This window comes from Chenopodium quinoa, unplaced genomic scaffold (assembly GCF_001683475.1).
Source record: "Chenopodium quinoa cultivar QQ74 unplaced genomic scaffold, ASM168347v1, whole genome shotgun sequence".
Lineage (NCBI taxonomy): Eukaryota > Viridiplantae > Streptophyta > Magnoliopsida > Caryophyllales > Amaranthaceae > Chenopodium > Chenopodium quinoa.
In genome coordinates this window covers 788,415-814,451 of record NW_018743814.1, presented here as the reverse complement: position 1 = coordinate 814,451, position 26,037 = coordinate 788,415, and the positions used below count along the sequence as shown (strand labels likewise).

General features: G+C 33.4%; 1 protein-coding gene across 1 annotated transcript; it reads right to left on the bottom strand.

Annotated features, from left to right (window-relative positions):
* Positions 1-770: 770 nt before the first annotated feature.
* Positions 771-18,965, bottom strand: LOC110685482 (THO complex subunit 5A-like). The gene is made up of 8 exons (XM_021862009.1): positions 18,727-18,965; positions 14,552-14,842; positions 7,218-7,554; positions 6,596-6,933; positions 6,190-6,446; positions 5,317-5,899; positions 5,103-5,237; positions 771-1,311 (listed from the first exon to the last, which is right to left on the bottom strand). Exons 1-8 carry the CDS (start codon positions 18,952-18,954, stop codon positions 1,045-1,047), a joined length of 2,436 nt encoding a protein of 811 aa, XP_021717701.1. The 5' UTR covers positions 18,955-18,965; the 3' UTR covers positions 771-1,044.
* Positions 18,966-26,037: the final 7,072 nt, after the last annotated feature.

The following is a 26,037-nucleotide window of genomic DNA, read 5'->3' as shown; positions in this document are numbered from 1 at the left end:
TGACGGTTTTAGGAGGCCATCGAAAAAAAAGGAAAGCTACATAACAGCACTCGCCGGCTATGGCAAGGAGAGGAGCACCGATCGTCGGCGAGATATAGTTGAGAAAAGGGGGGAAGTGGTGGGAAAGCGGTGGAGGATAAGGCTGGGTTTTTATAAAGAGAGAAAAAGTTTTTTTATGCATTTATTTAGTACCACTGCATATGTATATAGGTATTATATATTAAATTAAATTAATATGTATATAACTAATTTAACCCAAATTTACTTAATACAATCCATGCATTGCACAGGCTAAAGGCTAATTTTTTTAATTAAAAACTAATGCCAATCATACAATGTCCAATTCTTGTGAATTTTCATAATGATAAATGCATTATAGACCCGATGATGTATCATTAAGACACTTGTAAAAACCCTAGCAGATTCTTGTACAAACATCCTATATTGACTATTGAGGGTAAACTACTTAAGTACCTTGAATATGAAAACAATTGGTAAAAACCTCATATTTGAGTTACTATTGGACTTAAAATTTTGGCTTAATAATTTTGTTTGCACTTGCTTATGCTAATCAAATCAAAATAATAAGAAATCTTCCCAAGTTGTTTGAATATCAACGTCAAAATAGCAACAAATTCCAACTGTGGCTGCTTGGGGATTTGTTTAGCATGTAAATCTTGGCCTCTCGGGGATCAAGTGCACAAGCCTTATACACTAATAATGTGATATAGTGATTAGAGTACTGCAAATTTACCTTTGGACAAAGCAAATTTACCATAGGACCAAGACTAACTATTGAGAAAAATAAGCAAGTTTTCCGACACAACGTATGTTCTTGATAAACAGCGTCAACCCTAAGAGATGCATTTGGAAGGGGGAAAAAAAAAAGCATGTTAACGGAAGAGAAACTAGGATACTGCAACAAATAAAATTCATTTCTCTTTTATGTATTTATGTATCTCATATCACAAACATCAAACATCTAAGGGGCATAAGTGAGGCAGATGAGATTTGGGGTGTTAATCTTGTGAACAATATATTATATCAATACGGATACCCAGGGGTGCATTCCATACCCTTCCAAGATATCATTTTCCGGCGATCCCTTCCCCTGATAGATCTGGCTTTCAGATCACCACTGACTGGCTTGCACAAGCCAATATCAATTACCGAATTGGATTTTCTTTCTTCCGAGGGTTGAGAGGCCTCATTTAGGTAGAGATCAAAGAGCATTGCAAGACAATGCACTTGATGAGACAAGATATAGTCTTCTTGATCATGAGGTAACATCTTCAGTATGTGAAGATTAACCTACAAGAAAAGAATCAACAGTTAACGACAATGTCAAAAGAAACCAATTCCAGTGGCAATAAGTAACAGCCTGAGATCAATGTAAATGCTCCTTGACTGCTCCTACTAAACCTAAAAGAAATAGCTCATTTATCTTACAGCCTAACCATTAAAGGCTGGCGAGGTAGTATCTCAATCAATGCACAAGACTAGATCAGAAGACCTTAATTGACCATGACACAGCTTACCAAGTAATCAAAGTACAGATACAAAGGATGGGCCATTCTGTATTCTTTCTGACCAAAATAAAAGGCAAAGAATATAGGAGCCAATCCCCCCACCCCCCCAGAAAATAAATTAATTGACAAACAGAGATTAGCATAAACATTAAAAATCCTCCCTTATTAGTATATTTTTAAGTCAGTTTCACTACTTCATAGGTTTTTTTTTTTTTTTCTTGGAAAAATTGCTCCCATTAATCTGAACTTTGCCTCGTCCGCCCAAATTAATCCATACTTTCGATTATTATTTATCACTCCCAACTTTAGGGGGTATTAATTTCTATTGCACCCAACAGGTCATTCAACGGTCCAACCTCATGTAGCAGGTTACCTAGACATGTGTCAGCGTATAATTGGCTTAAATTTTTTTTTTAAAAAAAAAAACCAACAAACCACCCATGCCCAGCGGCTGCCACCACACCCCCACCCCCACCCCGTCAGAAAATCAGCCCCATCCCCGAAAACCCCTCCCCTGCTGCCTGAACCGTCGCCCAGCACTCCCCCTCCCGCGAAACCCACCCCTTCCCATCCCCCACCCCCAAAAACCCCTCCCTCGCTCCCGGAAACCGCCGCCCAACCCTCCCCCTTCCCTTTCCCCACCCCCGAAAACCCCTCCCCCACCCTTGTTTCCTCCGTCGCTCCCTTCTCCCCCGCCGTTTAAACTTTAAAGTCCCTTTCCCCTTCGTTTCCGACCCGAATCCCCTTCCCCTTCCCCTTCATTTTTGCCGTTTCCCCCTCCCCGTCATTTCCGCCCCCTTCCCCTTCGTTTCCGACCTAAATCCGGCCTCCCCTCCTTTATCCTCCCCGAATCCGGCTGCCATTAATGGTGGCTCCGTTTGGTTGGCTAGGTTTTTTTTAAAAAAAAGTTTGTTTTTTTTATTTGACCATTCATGTAGTGACACGTGTGCAAAAAAAAATCTGACACACAAATGTTGACTGGATTAATCGGTTGCAGGTAAGTTGGGTGCAATAGAAATTAATACCTCCTAAAGTTGGGAGTGATAAATAATAATCGAAAGTATGGATTAATTTGGGCGGACGAGGCAAAGTTCAGATTAATGAGAGCAATTTTTCTTTTTTTCTTTCAATAGTAGCATTTTTAAGCACATGTTGACAAGGGACAAGGACTGAATTTTTTAAATACTTCGTCCTTTTTACATAAATTCTGGTTCTTAGGTATGAAGCTTCTAAATTTTCTATACTATAAGCTTCTAAGCTAAGAGTTGATCAGTCATATCATAGGCGTGACCGTGCAATCTAGCCATCTTTCCACTATATAAGCTGCTAAGCTAAGAGTTGGTCGGTCATATCGTAGGCATGAGCTAGCCACCTTTCCACATGCTTCCAAAGGTTAGCTGAGTTTTATAACAAGGCAAGTCACAAATTCACAATCCTCATTCTTTTCCTTGATTAACCAATTCCAATTCTTTACTCGGCCTCTTTCATTAGGAAGATGTCTACCAAATTCAATTCCCGTATATAATTTACCCAACACACTTTCTCATCTACCCTATTTGCAAGAATGGCATTATGTAAGATATAATGTTCTACTTACTATTTTTGAACAATTTAGTGACTTACTGTTATGATTTCATGCCATTGGATCAAAGTTCTCAGAGAGCAGTTTCTATGAAATGATAGGGATAAAAGCTAAATATTCTTTGTAAATGTGCTCAAGGAAGCATAACAAGAGCTTAGGTTGCACAAGGACAAGTACCAAATTGGGTACAGACACGAAATTGGTATATTATACGCTGGTTTAAAAAATAGAAAATACGGGTAAAACTAATTAAATATTACGGAGTAAATAATATGTTCTTAAAAAGAGAATTTCATAAAAATTTCAATAATATTTTATTATTTTACTTTACATATTCAAGTATTATGCAAAAAAATCATTAAATTTCATCAAAATGAATAAATTGAAAACAAAGTTTGTAAAATAAAAGTAACAAGTACATAAATTCAAATGACAAAGTGCCCAATACCCAAAAGGGTGCGGGTGCGTATTGTGTGTTTGGTACGGGTATGATGATCAATTGAAGTGCCATGCATTATAGACAAGAACAAACTTGAATTAAGTAATGATAACATTATCTTTTCACACAGATGATAGGATTTTGTATTAATTCATTATCAATAATTTTTAAATTACCACCCAAAAATGTAACCATTTTCGAACTAACCACCCGTTTAATTTTTTATTTTAAATTACCACCCCTTAAATCGAATTAATGCTCAGATTACCACCCATTTCAAAAATCTGGTGGATTTTCCGTCTGTAGGCCCTACCTAACACTTTCTTTGACCCTTTTGACTGATTTTTTCCCTGATATTTCTCTTTAAAAACGCTCTCTAAACTTTAATTCACATTTCCTTCACCAAATTCTACAAAATTTCAAAGAGAAAAATGTGAATTGAAGTTAGGAGAGCGTTTTTAAAGAGAAAAATCGGAGAAAAAAATCAGTCAAAAGGGTCAAAATAAGCATTAGGTGGGGCCCACAAACGGAAAATCCACCGGATTTTTGAAATGGGTGGCAATCTGAGCATTTATTTAATTTAAGGGGTGGTAATTTAAAATAAAAAATTAAACGGGTGGTTAGTTCGAAAATGGTTACATTTTTTGGTGGTAATTTAAAAATTTTCCCCTATTCCATTTTTTAAAATTAGGACCCTGATGATAGGTTAATTTCAAAACATTTTATAAATAAGTAGATGACTTTCTAGGACATCTCGTTGTGAACACTATTTCCCCAAAAAAAAATAAAAAAAAATCAGTCAAAAGGGTCAAAATAAGCATTAGGTGGGGCCCACAAACGGAAAATCCACCGGATTTTTTGAAATGGGTGGTAATATGAGCATTTATTTAATTTAAGTGGTGATAATTTAAAATAAAAAATTAAACGGGTGGTTAGTTCGAAAATGATTACATTTTTTTGTGGTAATTTAAAAATTTTCCCCTATTCCATTTTTTAAAATTAGGACCCTGATGATAGGTTAATTTCAAAACATTTTATAAATAAGTAGATGACTTTGTAGGACATCTCGTAGTGAACACTATTTCCCTAAAAAAAATTAAATGTAGCAAGACCATTCAACACAATATATATAGAAATGATTCCAAGGACAAGGGATACAAGGTCAAGCTTAGGGAACTACATATATGCCTATTAGGCTATATTGCCAAATAAGGAAACTCATTTTAAGCAAAGGAGTCGAGACCTATGCTTTTGAGATTGATAAAAACAATTTCTGCATAATTCAGTTTTAATCAGGGAAAATCAGTTATAAATAGTGCAAATCAATTTAAAACAATAATTGTGAAAAGTTAAATTAAGATCAAACTTATCTAAAGTATTTAAAAATTGTCTATAAGAAATAATTGGGTTCATACAGCAAAAAATTTAAGAACTGAACATGACAAAAATACTAGTGAATCAGCATGATCAAATTTATATAGAACAAATACAAAAACTTAAACGAGTTTAGCTCAACTGAAGAAATCAAGAGTTTAGAAAATTTAATGCCTACCTCAGCTTCCATGGCACGAAGCTCGTTGTACCATATGGAGTGGTCAAAGGATGAACTGTTTCCATCAGAAGACTGAGCACGTAAACTCAATCTGAAAAGAGGAGGCCTGAGTGGATACTCCATGCTTATACATATCTGACATTGCATACAATCAATCAACAAAGTGGCTGAAAAACAGCAGAATAAATAAGAACATCTAAAACTAAGTAATTACCTTGGCCTCTAGGTCAACATCCCCCTCCACATCTCTTTTCCGAGTTAAAACAAGTTCAAACTCTTTAACTGCATAATCCACCCAAAAATTTCCCTCGTCAATAGTACTTTCATCTTCCCGGTCAGTTTGGGGAGTGTCATCTACTTCACTTTCACTATCCATCATAAGATCCATATCATCCTCATTTCGCCCAAAACTCTGATTTCTGGCAGTTTTGACTGGGACTGTTTTAATTTTTGTTATTAATGTCATCCGTTTAGAATGTTTGGCAACTGATCCTTGATTTAGATTAGCAGTAGATTCCTCATCAGTCACAACAACTGCTGGAACCAAAGATGGAAGTTCTCCATCTTCTGTCACAATCCCCTCTTCTTTAGAGGACCCAGCTCTTCCTGCCATGTTTGTATCCAAAAAAATATGGCCTTGCTCCACATCAACTCTAGGTATAGGAATACCTTGGTCAAGAGAAGATCCTAGGGGTGACCACCTATGCAGAAAACACCGGTGTTGATGTGCAGCCCACGGAACACTTTGACAGATCAGATGGGGCCATGTATGTTTTGTAAGTGAATCAAGCTGTTCCCTGTAATCCAAAGATAACACTCAACAAAACAGAATCAACATAGATAAGCATAAGTAAAGATAGTCTTAATTATATTCAATCCCAGCAATAAAAAAAAGCAGGCTTAAGATGTATTTGACTGATGGCATCCAGACACGAGAAAAAGTTAGCAACTGCAAGGGACTGCAACTAAACCAAAAATTAAAAAATAAAAGGATCTAAATCCAAAATTTGACATTCTGGTTTTCATATACAAGTTTTATATTCTATCCTATCACTTCAAAACCCAGACAAATACAGCAGTGACTCACACAAGTGCAAGCTGAGCCTTCTTCCTCAACCTAACTCTCTGCACCACCGTCTGCACTCGATTTTGCTGCCGATAGAGTGAAAGTCCTGAAATAACAGAGTCCTTCCCAGCTTCAAACTTAGCAGCTTCATTACTAGTGGATGAGGGCGATAACTCAGGCAGAAAATCAATTCCTGCCAAATGCTGGGCCCATTTATATGGGTGCATAGTACGTTTTTCATCAAATTCTGCTCCATCACCCAAGAGGAGCTTAGCAGACTGCGCCAATAACATATCAAGGTAAAATTTCATTGCAGGATTTCAGAAGAACCAAAATAATCAGTATTGAAATTTTTTTGCATATCCCCAAATTTTCAGGGCAATACTATATCAATCATCAAGAAGTCAACAAAGTGAGATGTTCATACTTGGTGAGGTAGCTCAAGGCCCGTGTCATCAGGGAATAGATTGCACAGAATATTATTTTCAGGCCCTTGATCAGACCCCTCAACACCCACACAAACAACATTCAGCTTAAACAGGTACTCAAACTTCAAAGTAACAAGTCTGGCAGACTTTGGATCAGAAACTTCATCGTCATGGACATGGACAATAATTCTAAGTGGATGAGCTTGATATAATCCAGCTGCATCAGCATTTTCCTTGCCAGCCATTTTTTTGGGTCGCTTTCTCCTTCTTTGACCATCATCTTCCTCATCCACTACATCATCATCTATCCGTGAACTTTCCTGCATGGATGATATGCCTGGATAAAAGACATTTGTCAGTCCATTACCAAATAATAGATGAAAAATATTATATCTACAAGGAAAATCGGCATCATGCTATAGCTACTGCATGCACATTGCCTTTTGTTTCTTAACACTGAAGGAACAAGATTAACATGTAGAACATAAAAAATAAATTAATGAACAATAAAAAAGAGAAAAAAAAACACATGAAGATATAGACTACAGAAAAAAGATTAGACAACATAATATGATCATCCATATTGAATAATTCTTATTTAAGAACAGGAATAGCAGATACCAGTATCTTTCTGTGTTTGCCGCCTAACAAAGGCTTGAGCATCCTTTAAGCTTCCATTTATTTCCAATTCAATGTTTTCCCCAAAAGCTTCCTTTTGGGCCATGAACTGAGAGTAAATTATATACAATGGCTGAGGAAGCAACTCTGCTGCATGCAGCTGTTTTTGTTTCTTCGTATGTAAAAGTCCTAGTTGGTTTTGTGCAGGCAATGACGCCTTCTTCAAAGCCTTGAGATGTGAGGGAAGACTTGACAAGAACTTCTTTCTGTTGGCAATAGTCTCCAAATAACTTTTCTTTTTCTGCTCCAGCGTCTCACGAAGCTTGCATAGCTCTTTTCTCTGTGAAAGCCATGTCAGTAGTTCTCACCCATCATACAAAGTTCATAATATTCAAGTCAAAGTGGAAACTAACTCCAACCATCTCATTTAGCAAACAAAAATAAACATAAAAAAAATAGTAGTGAATTATATTCAAGTCAAAGCGGAAACTAACTCCAACCATCTCATTTAGCAAACAAAAATAAACATAAAAAAAATAGTAGTGAACTATATGAATCAAAAGCACTAAGCTTGCAAGCCCCTTGTATCACTTTGTGAACCCCCTAAAGAAAGAAAGGAAAAACAGCAAAAATTAGGGTGTACAGGCTTAGTAATACATATATACTATCCCTGTCCCCTTAACAGTTTCAAACTTTCCTTCATTGAGAAAGACTCCCCTCTTAGATATAGGCTTTATGATTAATGAGTCCAGTTTCTCTCCTGAGAGTCCTACTTGGATTCTGTACCCACAACTGGGACGTGTCGTGTCGACACTAGTACAGAGGGATGGTGGACCAAGTCAGAGCATCACAGACATTAATAGCACTCAATTATCAAGACAATCATACTGATTCAACTCTTCTATTTAGTGAGGATCGCCTTTACAAAAAAAAAATTTGTAAAAGTGCATACATCTAAAAAGTGAGTACCTTTGGTTCTTTCATTTAGAAGATTTCAACAACAAATATATGTAGAAATGGAAGAAGCTAAAAAGTAGAAACTTTAGTTCTTTCACCAAGGAAGTTTCATGAACTACTAAGCCCTAGTAGCTTCATTGCACTATCATGTCTATCTAGCAGCTTGCTAGAAGAAATTCTGAAGAGATAGTGTTCAATAGCTTATGTAAACAGGCAGATCATGCTGTTGTTGGCTGAAACATTGTATTGTGGAATGGAACTGGTAAATGGTTGAGGCTTCTGTGTGCTATTACTGTTTCCTACTATTTTACAATCTCAGGTGGAAGAAAATAACAGCATGTTAGAAGTCCTAACTGGGATATTTTCTCAACAACAGAGGTAATATTTTTTGTAATCAGAAACATCATGACATCATTGGATGACACTGGTGGCTTGATGGGAACAGAAGAAAGCAGACAGATGCAACCATCATTGTCTATCAGTGGAACAGCCTTATAACAATTGAGATAAAATTAAACCCATCCAACCCCACCATCTCACATAGCCTCATACCATTAATTCAACGAATCTAGGTAAGGAGGGTCACACATAAAGAAGTATCTGCAGCCAAAAATTAACAGGCCCCTACAAAGGCAACCATAACATGTATGCCTCATCAGGATAAGAAAGCTAAAAGGCATGTCAACCCAAACAAATATCCCAACATTTCGCCAACCTCAACAATTCCACCCGAAAGAACTAAACAATCGTTATAATATAAATGGTTCACTTTATTGCAAGGCTCTTAATATGTATCCATCATGGTTCAGAAATACAGTTTTTGCCGCAAACGTGGAAACTATCAGGTTGTGGGAATGGAAATGACTTGTTGGTCGTGGACCATGTTGTGATTGTTGCAATATGAAATTGACTTCAAAGTCTTTTAGGATTCTATATCAATTGTACTTTGTTAGAGTAGTTAGAATAGACTATGGAGACAAGGGGATTCTTTCAACATATCTTTGAATAGCAAGTAAATTTGGAGCACAGCACGACATGTAACGTTCAATTCGGAGCGATTCGGGGTTGGACCTTAGAGCGTCTGATTCCAAAAAGATCACAGGTTTTGAAACAACTCTTACTCAACCAGACAATCTCAGTTTGGTCAACTGAAAATCCCTTGCAATATGGCCCAATCTAAACAATGCAGCTGTATTTTTGTACCATGGAATCAATACTCACATTTTTTTTTAGGATGAACAAATAAATATAATAAGAGCTAACATATCAATAACTATATGCTAAAGGCGAAACCTGGAATGACACTTGTCATTTCCTGGTTAAAAATTTTCCCGTCTTTTTTTCTTTCCTTTTTTTTGGCCATATTTAAATAACATTCATTTTATGACCTATAATAATAATAATAGTTATTTCCATTTTGACAACATATTCAATCCAATTATACTTACTTCCACCATTTCTATTTAGTTGACGCGTTTGATTTAGGCAAATATATTAAGGAGAGGAAAGAGAGTGAAAGAGAATGAAAAAGCAAGTGGGATAGCTTGTAAATGCAAGGTAAAAAAGTTACCCTAAAAGAAAACGTGTAAACTAAAAATAAACTTCCTAAAAAGGAATGCGTGTCAACTAAAAAGAAACGGAGGTAGTATTATTTTAACATATATTTTACATACTAGAAAAATTTTAGTTACAAAAATACTTTTTTTTTTCCTTTTTTTTTTTTTTTTTTTGAAACCAAAACACTAACATAGATTAAAAATAAGGTATTGTAATATAATAATTTCCAAGATTATTATAATATTATCAATATCATTTTTTTTCTCCAACTTTAATCATTTGACAATAAAATTTATTTTAATTAAAAAAAGAAAATTCATTATGGTAGCATACTTTGTATAAATCTTAAAATTACATAACGTTTATAAGAACAAAATCATTTTGCTATAGTATATGTACATAGCATATGTAGGAAAATTAATCTAATTACTCTAAATTTTCTTAATTTAAACTTATAGCTTCTAAATTTAACCTTATAGCTTCTAAATTTCTATTATTATATTATTTTTTATACAATCTAATTCAATAACCTTTACGTATTTGGTATTGGTATAGACTAAAATTCAAGGTATTTTGTTACCAACAATTTTTTGAGATAAATTATTGTCGAATTAACACCATTATTTATAACTTATTTGTTATAAATTTTAATTATGACTTTGCATGGCACGGGACTTAACCTAGTAATTTGTATATAGTAAAATGTAAGAGGGCAAGCTCCTCTCCAATGGATAAAACTATTAAAATTCACCCAGAGTTCCTGAATCTCCAGAATTGAGCAACTCCTATAGGCCCTAGTAGTTGCTGGAATGCTAATTTGCTGGAATCCACAACAAATCACAAAGTAACACCTGAAAAGGTATGCAAAGTATGTCCTAACTGCACACACCATAACACTGCCATCAAAGCATTATGGTGACTATGTCAGCCACATCCACTTCTTCCCCTCAGCCTTTGCTAACTCCACAAATAGAATCTTCCAGAAATACATAACAGAATGGGGTTATTGAGCCACATGGTATAAATTATAGCATGTGGGCAGGATTTACATTTTCTTTACCAGCCATATAGTAGGCATACCAAGTTGTTGTTACAAATCCCAAGATTTTAATATTGCGAGGGATGAACAAAAATGCAGAGCTCTAATTCTGAATTCTCTTGATTTATCCCTCTGAGGAATTACCTAAACATTAAACTCTTAACACATATACATTTAAAGGATTAGTCAATCAATTAACAGATACCACTAATAACTCCGCAAATTATTCAAATATCAAGTGAGACAACATTAATAGCATAGATCATGTCCAATGCTAGTATCCAAAACAAAAAGCATTCATCTAAAGCAGATCCTTGGCTTTCCAAAGGAATAACTGGAAAATTGGGTAGGTGGGTAGCACATAGGAAAATATTGACAGTACATGAAAGATTTGCAAATGAAGTTACATAACAAATCTCCCATCTACACACTGAAATCTTGCCCCTCGGATAACTAAATGAGAAACCAAATTGCACCCTGAAATTGCACCTCGGATAACAAGTTTTGTGATTTGGTTCCTCATTCAGTTATCAAGTCCAATTTGGGTGCAATTTTTTGGTTTAGATTAGTAAATGAAGTCATAACAAGTCTCCCTACTCTCACCAATACAACACATTGAGCATCCCACCAATTTTGACAGAGCTTTGTTTAAGGATTGAGGAGAGATGTTAAGAACAAACAAGTGGTCTCACTCTTACATAAATTCGTCTTATACCAAGTAAATGAACACCTGTTCTCTTTTTTTCTTTTTTTTTTTTAACCGCACGGCAAATTAATACTTCCTCCATTCTTTTTTTATTGCACCATATATAGGGGTTTGACACAAATTTTTTGGTAGTGGAAAAAAGGATGAGAGAGAGAGGTTAAAATACAAGATTGACCATGTGATGGTATACATAACCTAGAAAATCAAGGGTTGAAAAGTAAGGGTATACTTGGAATTTGTAGTGTGAACACAAATATTTCTTTCCCTAAAATAGAAATGGTGCAATATTTGTGATACTTCCTTAAAAGGCAAGTTGTGCAATATTAAAAAAACGGAGGAAGTATACAAGCTTGACCAAGTTTGAAATGTTGCTTTAAGTTTGTATGGATGATTGAAGAGGGGGGAGAATCATTGTTAGATATGATAATGATGATGATACTAGGGACGATACCTTAATTCTCAATAGCTCAAGAATTGAGAAAGTAGTTGGAGAGAACTATAAATGACACTGCAATACCCTTATGGTGTGTTTGATGAAAGAATTTCATTTAAAACTTTGTAATTGGGTGAAATGAGGTGTTTAGAACCCAATAATTTGAATTATGGAATTGGCCCAAATCCTTAAATGGTGTTAAAGGCCCATGTATAAGTGTACTTCAAAGTTCAAACACTGTTTATTGTCATTTCAAATTCAGTCAGCCCATTTTTCCTATGATCTCCTTTCTCTTTCATACAATTTATTAGTTCTTTAATCACAATTCTACTTCTCTTTCACTCCTAAATTTTCCTCTCTCTTAAACTTACACCAAGGCACCAATGTCCCAACCAACACCACCATTACCCTCTCCCCTCTTGAAAATAGCTATCTTTTATGCCACTGCCACCTTCTTGACACCACTTTTTCGCTGACCCTTAAAATGGCTTAGGTTAATTCATACTTGTAATTGTTCAAGACTCCTTTGTTCCCAGGATCGGTACTTGTAAATTTGTTCTCAGTATTTTTTTTAGAGGAATTTGTCTCACCGTTGGATTTAATTCTTCTTTGCTTTGGAAATCAAATATAAGAATATCCAATGTTCTAAAATAAAAAATAAATAAATAAAAATAATCATTTTTTATTATTGAATTTTTCTTTGATGATTGTATTCAAATTATGTTGTAATTTTTATTTTGGGAATACAAATAAATTCTAGTCCATGCATTCAGATTTCGAATTCAATTCTTCTGCTTACTACTTTAGCGTAAATTCAGTTGAAATATTGAATCCTACCTTCTCCGTAAGTTATTTCTTCAGCTGAATATTGACTATTCTAAACTGAAATTCTACTCAATTCCAAACTCAAAGTGGAATTGAAATTCTAGATTTCATATTGTCGTTATTAACAAAACACTAAATTTGCAACTGAATTTCAACATGTCAATTCCAACATTTAAAATGAACAAATTCATATTCCAATTTTACAAACACGACTGCCATTTAAAATGGAAAAATTCAAATGAAATCCAGTTAATCCAATTTTCCAAACACTACCACATGTCAATTGTGGTTGAGGAGACAATGCTCAATGTGAAAACTACAGAGTATCATAGATTAGAGCTGGTGATATGGGATTAGATCCATTAGGGAAGGCTGGATCGTGAGTGAAACCCCCCCCCATCAGTTTTGACAATTATCACGGGACATAGTTTTAGGTGATTAATAATTATTTGATCATCAATTTTTATTTTATGATATAGCTGATATTTTGGACAATATGTAAATATGATCCAGTGGGGGTATCATTTTTATTGAAAAGTTGGATGTGAAAAAATATAATGGGGTACTTTTATTACATGTGTGATGGTGTAGGGCCCTTATACAGGGAAGAGAAATGCAAAAACCATTTTCCCATCAACAGTATTCTTAGACATCAATCTCTTAAATCCCAAATATCCTTCCACTTATTTAAGCACACCATATTCCACTTCATAAGATGGTCGTTCCTATTACCACTAACTCCAAACACCACCAAAACTTCATCAACCTCTCAGCTTTATGTTGTTGCAGCGACTGCAATCTTAAGAAAAGAAAGATCAAACACTATGTAAACTACCTTTGCTACCAAAAGAAAGTACACATTCTTCCAGCTATTCAATCTCCTTGAAATTTTCATAATCACAGGATTCCAAAAAACCCTATGAAGAGGGAATAAGGGATCCCTCCAAGAACCCCAATAAAACTGAGAGGATAAGCCTGAACTGGACAACCTGCTAGTTCAACAAATTCTGCTGATAAACATGTTCTTTTTTACCACCTGAAATATGTTTTTCTTTTAGTATCTTTAAGTATTACCTATCAACTCAAAAAATATCAGATATCCTTCACTCAAGTAATCACAAGAAAAGGAGACTGAAGATTCCTAATTCACGGCAATTACCTGAATCCTTAGCGAATGACCTCTATTTGCGGAAAATGAAATGTATGTGCCCATTTGTCCCCCTCCCCAAAAAAAAAAAAAAAAAAAAAAAAAAAAAAAAAAAAAAAAGTGAAATAAAATAAAATAAAACCATGAAGTTGGCATTACCCTAAATTAGAGTTACACAAACTTTAACTTTTGTAAGAGTTGTATTGAGTGAGTAGTCGCTTTGTCCTTATGCGTACAGGGTAGGATAAAGGATGGGGGCCCTGTTGACATATAATGAAATAAGGCAATCTTTTAGAGGAACAAACTAACTGAAAAGGAAAATGAGCAATTTTTGGGTTGAAGATTCAATAACACTGCCTTAAGAAGACAATGTCCACGTAATAATTTGATATATAACTGGATGACAGCCTTGGTTACGGAGGCTGCAACTAAATCCCTAGATAACTAGCATCCAATTAGGTAAATCATAGCAAGATTACCAATGAATGAATGATGAGCTCCATATAAACTTACACAACATTGTAAGATATAAAATGTGAATCTGTCACTCAGGTCACATTATTAAGTTTCTTATACACATGTTGAAGAGATCAGGAGATGAAAAGCCAAATAAATGACTACCACGATATGCATACCACTCTGCAATAGCATAGAGATACAAATAAGTAGTTACCTGGAAAAGCTCATAATTAAGCCTTTTAAGCATCAAGTTGTGAGCAGTTTCATTTGATACAGCAGTTCCTTTAAACTCTTCGGGAGCTTGACTAAAAAACTCAGCCACAGTAACAAGTTGAATGTCAGGATACTTGGATTTGAAGTCTTTGCATGCCTTAATAGCTTTCAGGTAGTGGCTCTTCTCATACATCAAATTATGAAGTTGCAAACTCGTGGAGTCCACAGGTGCTTTTGCATGTTCAGTCTCAGCTTTCACGCGATCTTCTTCAAGCAAGATCTTACGGTTTGCCTGCATCAAACATCCTCTATTATGACAATGCAAAGGAATTCTTACTACTAGGTTATAGATCATATCCATTAAACATATTAAAGAGTTAAAAAGGAAAACTATAGATTAGCAAGATTATATTCAAGTGACATACAGACAACTTTCTCTATTTAATCTATACATAGCCATAGCATCCTTTAAAAAATTAAAATACATATTGGAAGTCCAAGAAGGAAGGGAAGGTAAAATAATAAATCGAACAATTTCATTAAATTATACTATTTGATGACCATGGATACATAAATTCAATCATAGACTTATGATATCTAGATATAATAGACCTAAGCTGTTCAATAGGATGACTAACACCTTTAGGATATTATGTGCCAAAAAAAAAAAAATTTAAATTTTTTAAAAATAAAAAAATAAAAAATAAAAAAATAAACTAAGAGAGAGAAAGACATGACTATCCACACCAATAGATATCAAATCTTCGGCGTAGTTTATTGGAGCATAGATACATACCTAACCTTTTTTTTCACTATATCTCAGAAGGATGTATCAAGTTCTACCTATACAAACAAGAACGTGGAAATCTTAGATGATAACATTATATTCTAAAATTAACAACTCTTGACATACCTTATTATAATGATACATTACTCCCTTTAGAGGAAAAAAAAAAACTATACTCTTAACCTTATTCATTTTTTTCACCAAATCTTAGAAAGACGATTCAGATTCTACCAATAGAAACAAGAATGTACAAATATTAGATGATAGTTATATACTCTAAAAGTTACCTCATTAAAATTTTACAACCTTTAACAATCCTTATTATGAAAGATTAATTAACCCTCTAAATAAAATTAAAATGAAAATAATCCTCCCTCTATTCACAAATAAATGTCCCATTTAACCCCAAAATCATGTCTCTAAATAAAAAACTCATTTCACCACTATCTATTTTACTATTCACCTTTAACCAATCAAACCCTGCTATTTTGTTTTCTTTATTCACTTGCCAAACCCCCTACAATCTCTTTCTATATTCACCTTTAAACAACAAACCCCAAATTCTTCTTTTTCTTTTTACATGTAATCAATCAAAACCCCACACTTTCTTTATTCACTTTTAGAAAATAATTTTGCAAAAGGGCAAAGGGATTTTCCTTTGGAGACGGGGTATAAACAAGTTTAAGTCACAATTTCTTAAAGTTTTCTTTCTGCAACTATTACTCCCTGAACTCCTTAAAGGTTGAATTCAACATTGAAGACAAAAGTTTGAATAATAAAATCAACATCAAATCAAATCAAATGATGAAATGAATTTCCAAGACTTCCTTCAAAAGTTTCAATTGTATACATTTGTTATTAATTCGTCAATAGCACATAAATAAACCACATTAAGATGGATCAATCTAAAGTAATTGTATACATTTTTTATTAATTCGTCAATAGCAAATCTAAAGTAAGTATGGTCGATTTGGTCACCAATAAATCCAAAATGCTCACATCAAAGATTAAACAACATAAGATAACTCTAATAAACCTCATCACAATAAATTGCCATAAGCAGGCAAAATATTATTCATCTTTTAATACTAGAATCTTTGGGTTTGAAGTTAGAACTCACAAAAGATCAATAGAGTTCAACCTATTATCGAAACCTACCTGTAAATCTTATTTTGATAAATCAAGAGCAATATAAGGAAAATAATAGAATTAAAGACTTAATCATAATTGATTTTAATGTAGATGGATGAATCTCAAATATCTCAATCAAAACAATATTTGGTACACTTGGCTTAAAAACTCAACATTTGATTTATTTGTGTGAGGGGGATGAAAAGTAAGAGCTCCTCTATTCATTTTTCATCCAACAAGTTGTTATCAATAGATCTATGAAGTCCTTAAAGATGATTATTTTAACATGTGACCTTTATGCCTACAACAACAATCTATATAGATTCATAAAATAATTGATAAATAACTAGATAAACTGCTATTGCTAAATCAAGAAAGAATTTGTTGAAAAAGCCTGATCCATGCTCAAACTTCATTTGTCTTCCTAAATAATTTGATAAATATCAAAGATAAGATTTAGATGTACTTTTAATAATACAAATAAGTCAATAATAAGCGGACAAACTTTTAATGTACTTCATTCTCTGCTAGAACTTAGGGGCCAATCCGTCAAGTGGTTAACATAAGAGAAAGGTGAAGGGTAAAAAATATCTTAAAAATCCAATATTACTGGTTGGTATGGTGTAGGAACTGAAAATTCCATAATGAAGTTTATTGACCTATGAATATACAGAGAGAGAATTGATATCGACCCAACTTCTCAACCACAATAGCTCTTTTTCTTCAAGGAACTTCCATTCTACCCCTTGCCCTCTTCCTTTACGCAGCCTGCAACCTCCACTTCTTTCTTGTATACAATCTTTAACCATCACCAACAACATAGTCTCTGACAATAGTGTTGACAGGCCCGATTCAGATTCTACACTGGAAAATCCAAGGCCCCAAATTACATCTATGAAGCCAAATGTGCCCGAGCTTAGTCATGGAAATCAAAATTATGGCTTGTCTGGCATAATCGATTAACTCTGATCAAGTCTCTCTCTTTCTTCCTCAATTGAACGATTTGAATCTTGGGATATCAGTGGTTGATATGATATGTTTGGCTGGGTAATTGCTTTTGTAGACGCTGTGACTTACCAGCCAGCATCACCTTGAAAATTTGTCAGCAGGTTGCAACTTAAAAGTAGGTAATTAGAGCTGAATAGTTATCGTGAGGTGATGGGATGCTGGGGGAAGAGTTTGACATGGCTAGTTGACAAAAGGTGATTGGGAGAAGAGGGCATGTATGATTGACTTTATTTAGCAGAGTTGAATATGTAATTGACCATGAAATTATCTACTTTAATACAGTCTAGCTGTTTTGCAGTACAAAATGTTACACTGACCTCTTCCGTAGTTCATCAACCTAAAGTTTCCAAAGCTACACTATTACTTCAGATCTACATTTCGGTAAAGGCCCTTAATTCCAATTGCCTGATTGCAGCACTAATCCGTAATCACAAACTATTGTTAATCACAATGTCAGCGTAAGGGTGTCCATTGCAAACAGTCTGACCCCTAGCATTACCTCAATAAATCAATAATAGCATAGAAGCCATTTCCAATAATACAGTGAAAAAACACATCTTGAGAGTCAAATCAGATAAAGTCTAATTCAAGGTAGAAACATAGCAAGCTGCTAAATCGGATTGAATTTAGATCAATCAACAATACCAAACAAATACCCACCCTCAATTGTCATTTTAGCTCCAATTCAATACACTGCCGGAAAAATTAGTAGATACAAATTCAGGATGGCCTTCGAAACAGTTTCAGTTCACCCATTAATTAAACAACTCCTCCCACTCCTTCATACTCCGGGATTTACACATTCAGAATATCACAATAACTAAGATTGCACCAAAATGAATGCTAGAACCATGGAATTAGCAAGTACAAAATCAGGAAACCCTTAATACGATTTCAGAATCACCCATTAGTTCAACAAATCCTCTCACTGCTTCATATTCCCGAATTTACACATTCACTATAACGCGATAATTAATATTGCACCAATATGAATGCTAGAACAACAAATTATTATAATAAACATCCATTATTATATTACCGATTAACAACAAATTATTGTAATCTTCAAACATCCATTACTATAATTCTAATAACATAGAATTCTAACTTCAAAACATCCATTATAATAAGAAAAACACAACACGAATAATACAATTAACAACAAATCACTCAAGCAACCAAAAAAAAAATTATCCAGCATAAAAATTCAATGCAACAAACCCTAGAAAGTGAGAGAGTTAGAAAGTAACCTGACGAAGAGAGACGAAATTGAGGAACATCTGAGTGACAAGCTCGCGAAGCTCAGGTTTAGGTTTATCATCCTTTTTGAGAGAGAGCATCTTAGCAACTATTTCTTCCACAGAAAGCTTGCTTTCTTTCAGCAAATCATAGGGAGATTTCTCTACCGCCATTGGAGGAGCAACATTAGCTTCCGACGTTGACGTTGACGTTGACGTTGACGCCGCCGCATCTTCCATCTTAACATCCATGGCTGCTGAGCTCTGTCACCTCGATGTGGTTATTGCTTGTCAATTCAACTGTGGACTACTAATCTAGAGGTGTCAAAACTCTAAAAGCAGGCAGGAGTGCAGGAACCGGACCACACCAACCCGGACTAGACTGTAGATCGGTAAGTTAAAATTCAAGATCCGGATACCGAAGCCCAGACCGAACCGAACCGGTTTAGACTTTTTTTTTTGAAAGCATGGTTTAGATTGATTTTAGAATTTTTTTTATAAAAGATTTTTAAAAATTTAATGATATCAGCCATGTTTGGTAAATGATTTTGGCTGGCTTTTTTATTGAATGATTTCCCTCAAAATTGTTTAAATCAAAATTACTTCTTACTTGTTTCAAAAAAAAATTACTTCTTACTTTACGTCGTTTTAAAAACTTATTCCCTGAATAGTTTACACGTAGGATTAGGTATTAGCTTTGTAATTTTTTTTTAAGTGTAATACCGTAACTGGTGATAGCGGTTATACATATACTTCGTAGCACTTTACCACCTCTTCCCAGTCTTCCACTCTTCCCAATTCTATCTCCTTGGGTTTCAATGTTGTTTTTTTTTCAATTTCAAACCTCTTTTTTCTTCTTAAATCTTCTCTCTTCTTTCTCTCTGTAAAACACCAGTTTTTAATTGTAACTTTGTTTTGATTTTCTAGGTAATTTCATACAATTATGATTTTTGGGTAATTTTATATATATATATATATATATATATATATATATATATATATATATATATATATATATATATATATATATATCTCACTATTTTTTGGATAATTTTGTTTTGATATAATCATACTATTTGAAATATAAGTTTATTAAAGTATAAAAACATTGAAACCTAATGGCCTGTTTGTAAACCATAATTTCAAATTTGGCCCAATTACATTGTTTGGATTCACTCTAAATTTGGGAATTGTAATTGGCCCAATTTCAAGGTTTTAAAACAGAAGTTAACTTTGATTGAATTAAAATTCCTACTTAAAAGGTGTCATTCGAAATTCCAACAGTTAAAAAAAAGCCCAATTCTCTCTCCTAATTTCTTAATTTCTCTCTTCTATGGATGGGTTTCCTATTTTCTCTCTCCTCCATTGAAGAAGATCGTGAGTTCTCTACTATAAAGCAGCATGTTCTTCTCCATTAAAGGAACTACTGAGCTTTCTCGATCTCCTCAGTCGATGTGTTTGTCGATTAATCCTCCATTGTAGTGGCTTTTGTGCTCTCTTTGCCATTGAAGCTTGCCTTGAATCCTCCATTAAAGCGCACCTTAATCCTCCTTTGAATTAGCTTTTGAATTTCTGTACTCTTCAAACCTCCTCTCTTTTTAATTTGTTAGATAAGCTTTTGTTTTTCCCCTAATTTTTGGTTGTTTAATTTTGTCAATTTGATGAAATTAGGGTTTCTCGAGCAATTTCCATAAATAATGCTAAAATAAAAAAATAATTTCGTGTGTGCGTTGCTTTAAAAAATATTTCCCACCATACCGTCCACGTAGGGTCGGATTTTTGGTTCGTTTTTTGGCTATTAATAAACCGCTAATAAAGATTGCGGTTCTACACAAATTAGAACCGCTAATGGTATTAGAGGTTCTTCAAATAGAACCTCTAATACCATTAGCAGTTCTATTTGAAGAACCTGTAATGTTTAGAGGTTCTTTAAATAGAACCTCTAATGGTATTAGCGGTTCTATTTGAAGAACCTCTAATACCATTAGCGGTTCTATTTGAAGAACCTCTAATACCATTAGTGGTTCTATTTGAAGAACCACTAGTAGAAAATATCAAAAAGGCACCCCCTAATTGGCACCGGTTCAGTCCAAACCAGTGCCAAAAATGGCCTACAAAATTGGTGGGAAGCTGAACCAGAATAAAATTAAAGGCACCGGTTCATTTCAAACCGGTGGCCTTTGCCTTTGTGAACCGGACCTTTTAATTATTAAAAAAATAACCGCCCTTACTCTCTCCCTTTAATTAAAACCCTAAAATCTTGCTCTTTCTCTCTCCTCTGCTCTCCCTTCTCTCTCCTCTAGCTCTCCTTCTCGATCTCTCCTTCCCAATCACTTCTCTTTCTCTACAACAACACCACCGCAACAACAACAACACCACCGCCAAGCCGCCACCACAAAGTTCGATGTTCTAATTCGATTTTCTGGGTTTTTGTTGTAATCGATTTTCTGGGTTTTTGTTTTAATCGATTTTCTGGGTTTTTGTTTTAATTGATTTTTTAATCGTTTTTTTAATTTTAATCGATTTTAATATTTTTTTTTCTGGGTTATTGTTTAGATCGAATTTTTAATCGATTTTAATTTTAATCAAATTTTTAATCAATTTTTTTATTTTAATCAAATTTTTTAATCAATTTCGATTTTGATTTTTTTTTTCAGATTTTAATCGAATTTTTTTTCGATTTCCATTTTTTTGTTTTCTGGGTTTTTTTCGATTAAAATCCAAATTGTAAGGGTTTTTTTCGATTTCAATTTTTTTGCGTTTCTGGGTTTTTGTTTTCAGATTGATGAATTTTTGTTTTCTGGGTTTTTTTCGATTAAAATCAAATATTAAGGGTTTTTTTTCGATTTCAATTTTTTTTGTTTTCTGGGTTTTTGTTTTCAGATTTTGAATTTTTTTTTCGATTTCAAGTTTTTTTTCTAGGTTTTTTCGATTTCAATTTTTTCTGGGTTTGAATTTTTTTTCAATTTTTGGGATTAAATTCTGGGTTTATTTCGAAGCTTAATTATATTAATGGTTTTTTTTTTATTGGTGCAGGTATGTTATTTAGATTTGAAATCGAAGAAGCAAGATACAAGAATGAATGGTGTTTTTGTTTTTGTTTTTTTTTATTTATATTGTAATTTTTTAAAAAATTTATATCGTAATTTTTTTTTATATTTATATCTTGTAATTGAAGTATTTATATGTTGTAATTTTTTTTTGATTATGTATTGCAAATTTTCGATGATATTGATGTTGTTTTAATCGATATTCGCTTTACGTTATGTTTTGATGTTATGTATTTTAGTCTATTTAATTTTTAAGTGGAAAAAACATATATATATATATATATATATATATATATATTGGCACTTGGTGCCAAAAACAACAAAATAATTTTTTTTTGCCATTTTTGGCACCGGTTAACCGGTGCCATTTCCGAGTTTTGGCACCGGTTTGAACTTGTGCCTTTTTAAACCACTTATTGGCACCCCCCACATTGACACCGGTTCAAACCGTGCCTTAGGCTGGATTTGAACCGGTGCCAATTTCATTTTTTCACGTAGTGAACTTGTAATGGTTAGAGGATCTTTAAATAGAACCTCTAATGGTATTAGCAGTTCTATTTGAAGAACCTCTAATACCATTAGCGGTTCTATTTGAAGAACCTAAACATTAAGCCTAGTAAGTTATTGAGTATTTTAAGTATAAACCGTTAATGACATTAGCGGTTTTAATAAATAAACCGCTAATGACATTAGTAGTTATTTTTTAAAATCCGCTATTGTTATTAGCGGTTTATAGCCTCGGATTTTACAACCCTACACTAATCCTACGTGTATGGTACCACGGGAAATAGTTTTAAAACTGACATATATACGGAATTATTTTTATTTTAGCATTATTTATGGAAATCGCTCGTGTTTCTCTATTGTTAAGTTTTCCCCAAATTCATGCTTCAATTTTGGTGTAGTTTCAATTTGTTTGATTTGTGCGGCAGATTTCTTGTTCTTCTTTATTTCTTAGTTTTTTTCTTTAATTTTTTTAATTATCTGAGTTGATTAAATTCACGTGCAAAAGTTTATATTTTGGGAAAAAGGCGAAAATCAAAAACGAATTCTGAAATTTGGTGGCAAAAGAAATCAATTTTGTAGCTGATGAAGTGTATTATCATTTTAGCTTGAATCTAGGATTTGAAATTTTTTGTTTTCCCAAAAAAGTTTTTGGAATTTGAAATTCCAAATTTGAAATTCTTAATTTGCCAAACATGAAACTTTGAATTGAATTCTGAAATTGAAATTCTGGAATTGAAATTAGTGATTTCAAATGAAATGTGAGTATCCAAACGCAAACTAAGCTGATTTATAATGAAATCAAAGATGAAGATGAAGATGATGTTGAACTTAAGTAGAGTAGAAGACAACGGAATCCATGGATGAAGTTGAGAGCTTGTATGCCTTTGAAATTGCTGCAAATTAATCACTATGTTCTAGGCAACATGCAATTATGAATTCCCATGTTTTTTTAGGGGAATATCTCAACATAAACCTCAAGAACTTCGAACAATTTTGCTGAAAAACTGGTTTTGTAAATGTAAAATCGCTGCCAACAATCGCGGTTTTGTAAATGTAAAACTGCTATCACCATTTGCGGCTTTACATTGAACTAAAAAAAAATACAAAGTTAATACCCGATCCTACGTGGACACTATTTAGGGAATAAGTTTTTAAAATGACGCAAAGTAGGAATTAATTTAGATTTAAACAATTTCTAGGGAAATCGTTCCCTTTTTATTGGCTTTTGGCTTTATCTTTTGGTCAAACAGTAAAAAAAAAAAAAGGATGATTTACAAAAATATAGCTTTTAAAAAACTTATTTACGATTTTGCATTAGAATGAAACTTATTTACGAAAATACAGTTCACGTAGGCTCGGTAATACATTTGGGGCAATTTTTTTCTTTAGCAACAAACTGCTACTTAGGTCTAAAACCGGTACTTAAGGTAGCGCTTTGTCTTTAGTACTCCAAGTAAAGATATGGAATAGCAATTTGTAAAGGGTAAAATATAAACCACTAAAACTGCTACTTGAGGTAGCGATTTTCCTCTGAAAAATAAATAATAAAAATAAAACTTATCCCAGCCCCTTTGTTTTTTACGAGAAGAAAAAGGATTTCATTAATGAAAAATAGTCAAACGCACTTACAAACAATTCCTAGGAAATCTAAAATTCCAACACAAGTACAAATCACGTTAGAACTAGTTACATCGCATATTTGATCAACAATTGCCTTAATAAAAAACTTCATCCGAAGCAATACAATCTGTGAGTTAGCACTAATTAAGCTTGAGATCCACGGATGAGTAGTTGTTTGGGTGAAAAAACTCATATGGCCTTCTAGATACTTTCGGAAACGATGAAAACCTAAATCTTCAAACTTTAGCACACGAACAAACAAAGAAAATAACCCTAATTGAATAAACACCATCATAAATATGGGATCTATTTATTAAAAGCAATTAAAAAGTTTTTTGGGGCTTACCACCGGTAAAAACACCGGTGGAAGCCCCACAAAAATTTACAATTGAGATCAGAAGAAAAGAGATGAAAGAGAAAGAAAGAAAAGGAATAGAGTGAAGGAAAAACTTCAAAAAAGCAGAAAAAATTTAGCAATGGAGGCTAGAAAAAGCCTCCCAAGAGAAAACCCTAGAGGGAACCAAAAAAAACCTCCCAAGAAGAAAACCTAGAAGGAACTTATCCGAGCCTATTTGGACAGTAGTTTCGTAATTAAGTTTCATTCCAACACAAAAATGTAAATAAGTTTTAAAGTAACCAAACTTTTGTATATCATCTCATAAACACATGTTTGGTAAAGCTGAAAAGACAGCTTTTCCGCCAAAAACAAAATTCTAGTTTTACTACCTTTTTAGTTTTGGCTTTTGGCTTTTCATTAAACAAATTACTTCTTTATCCATAATTAATAATTGATACAGTATTTAATAATTAATCATTGATGATGAATAATAAATAATTATTATAGTAATTAGTGATTATTACTTAATAATAATTTATTAATACTTAATAAATAATAGTTAGTAATTAAAAGTTTGTAATTAGTAATATATAATTAATAATCAATAATTAGTAGTAATTATTACTTAATAACTAACGACTGAATAATTAATATTTAGTAATTTATAATAGTAATTAAAAATTAAAATTTGCTAGTAACTAATAATTAGTATTTCATAATATTGATAATAAATAAATAAGAACACATAATCATGTCATTTAAGGTCATTGTGCTTCATTACAACAAAAAGCTAATATCTGATTTTACCAAACATACTTACATACAATAAATGGTCAAACAACCAATATTAACAGCCAGTCAATTAAGCCAAGTTAAACAACCATCAACCAACATCCAAAAGCCAATTGTCAAATAAGACCATGTGAGAATACGATAAAAAAAGAAAGGAAAACAACTTCTGTATGTTTTTTTTTTTTTTTGTAAGTTTAAAACAAAAAACTCATAAAATTAAAGTTTTTCTAACTTATTAAGAATAATTTTAATTATTTTATGGATTTTATGCATAATTTAAGCATTAATTGATTTGGTTCAAGACTAGGTTTTAAAGGGTTTTGGACTAGACTAGATCGAAGACCGAAATATTGTTTTCACGACCTGGAGATCGGGCTGATTAATTTAGTCAAGTCCTTTTTTCTGGTTCGGTTAGTTTTTGAATTGTATGTACACAATAATTTTACAGGACTCAACTTTAAAATAGACTCGTCCGATTGGACCTCATTAAACTCGAACCGAGTATCCGAATTAACACCTCTAACATATTTAAAGATTCATGCAGGGGCACAACACAATTTTGAGGAAGTATATCTCTTTTATTTATTCAAAAAGTTAGGCACACATATTATTATAAATCAAGATACAACAAAGACATAGTGTGACCTTTTTTTTTAACAAGAAAGACATAGGCTTTGGGGGAAAGAATTCATACAAATTAACTTTGAATTACCACATGTGTCACATCTCGCTGTGAGATGTGCAACCATATTGCATACCCTCTTGGTATGAGAAAACGAGATAACATTAAACAATTTAGCTATTTTAGAATCAAGGTTGCCATACATTATTGGAGGTCGCTTCTCCCACCTGAACAACCAACTTAGGACATGTCCTCTTCAGTTCAGTTCAGTTAATTCCTAATTTCCTTATCTCATAAACAATTCAGTTCAGTTCAGTTCAGTTCAATTCAGTAAATAAGAACAAACCCTTACCCTCCATCGTTTTGATAGTAAATTATAATAAAGAGTATTTTAT

Coding starts and splice junctions, on each gene's coding strand:
- LOC110685482 (XM_021862009.1), bottom strand. CDS start 18,954: ATGGAAGATGCGGCGGCGTCAACGTCAACGTCAACGTCAACGTCGGAA. Junction 6,934..7,217: donor GCAAACACAGAAAGATACTG/GTATCTGCTATT, acceptor TCTTTTATCCAG/GCATATCATCCATGCAGGAA. Junction 5,900..6,189: donor AAGGCTCAGCTTGCACTTGT/GTGAGTCACTGC, acceptor TTTGGATTACAG/GGAACAGCTTGATTCACTTA.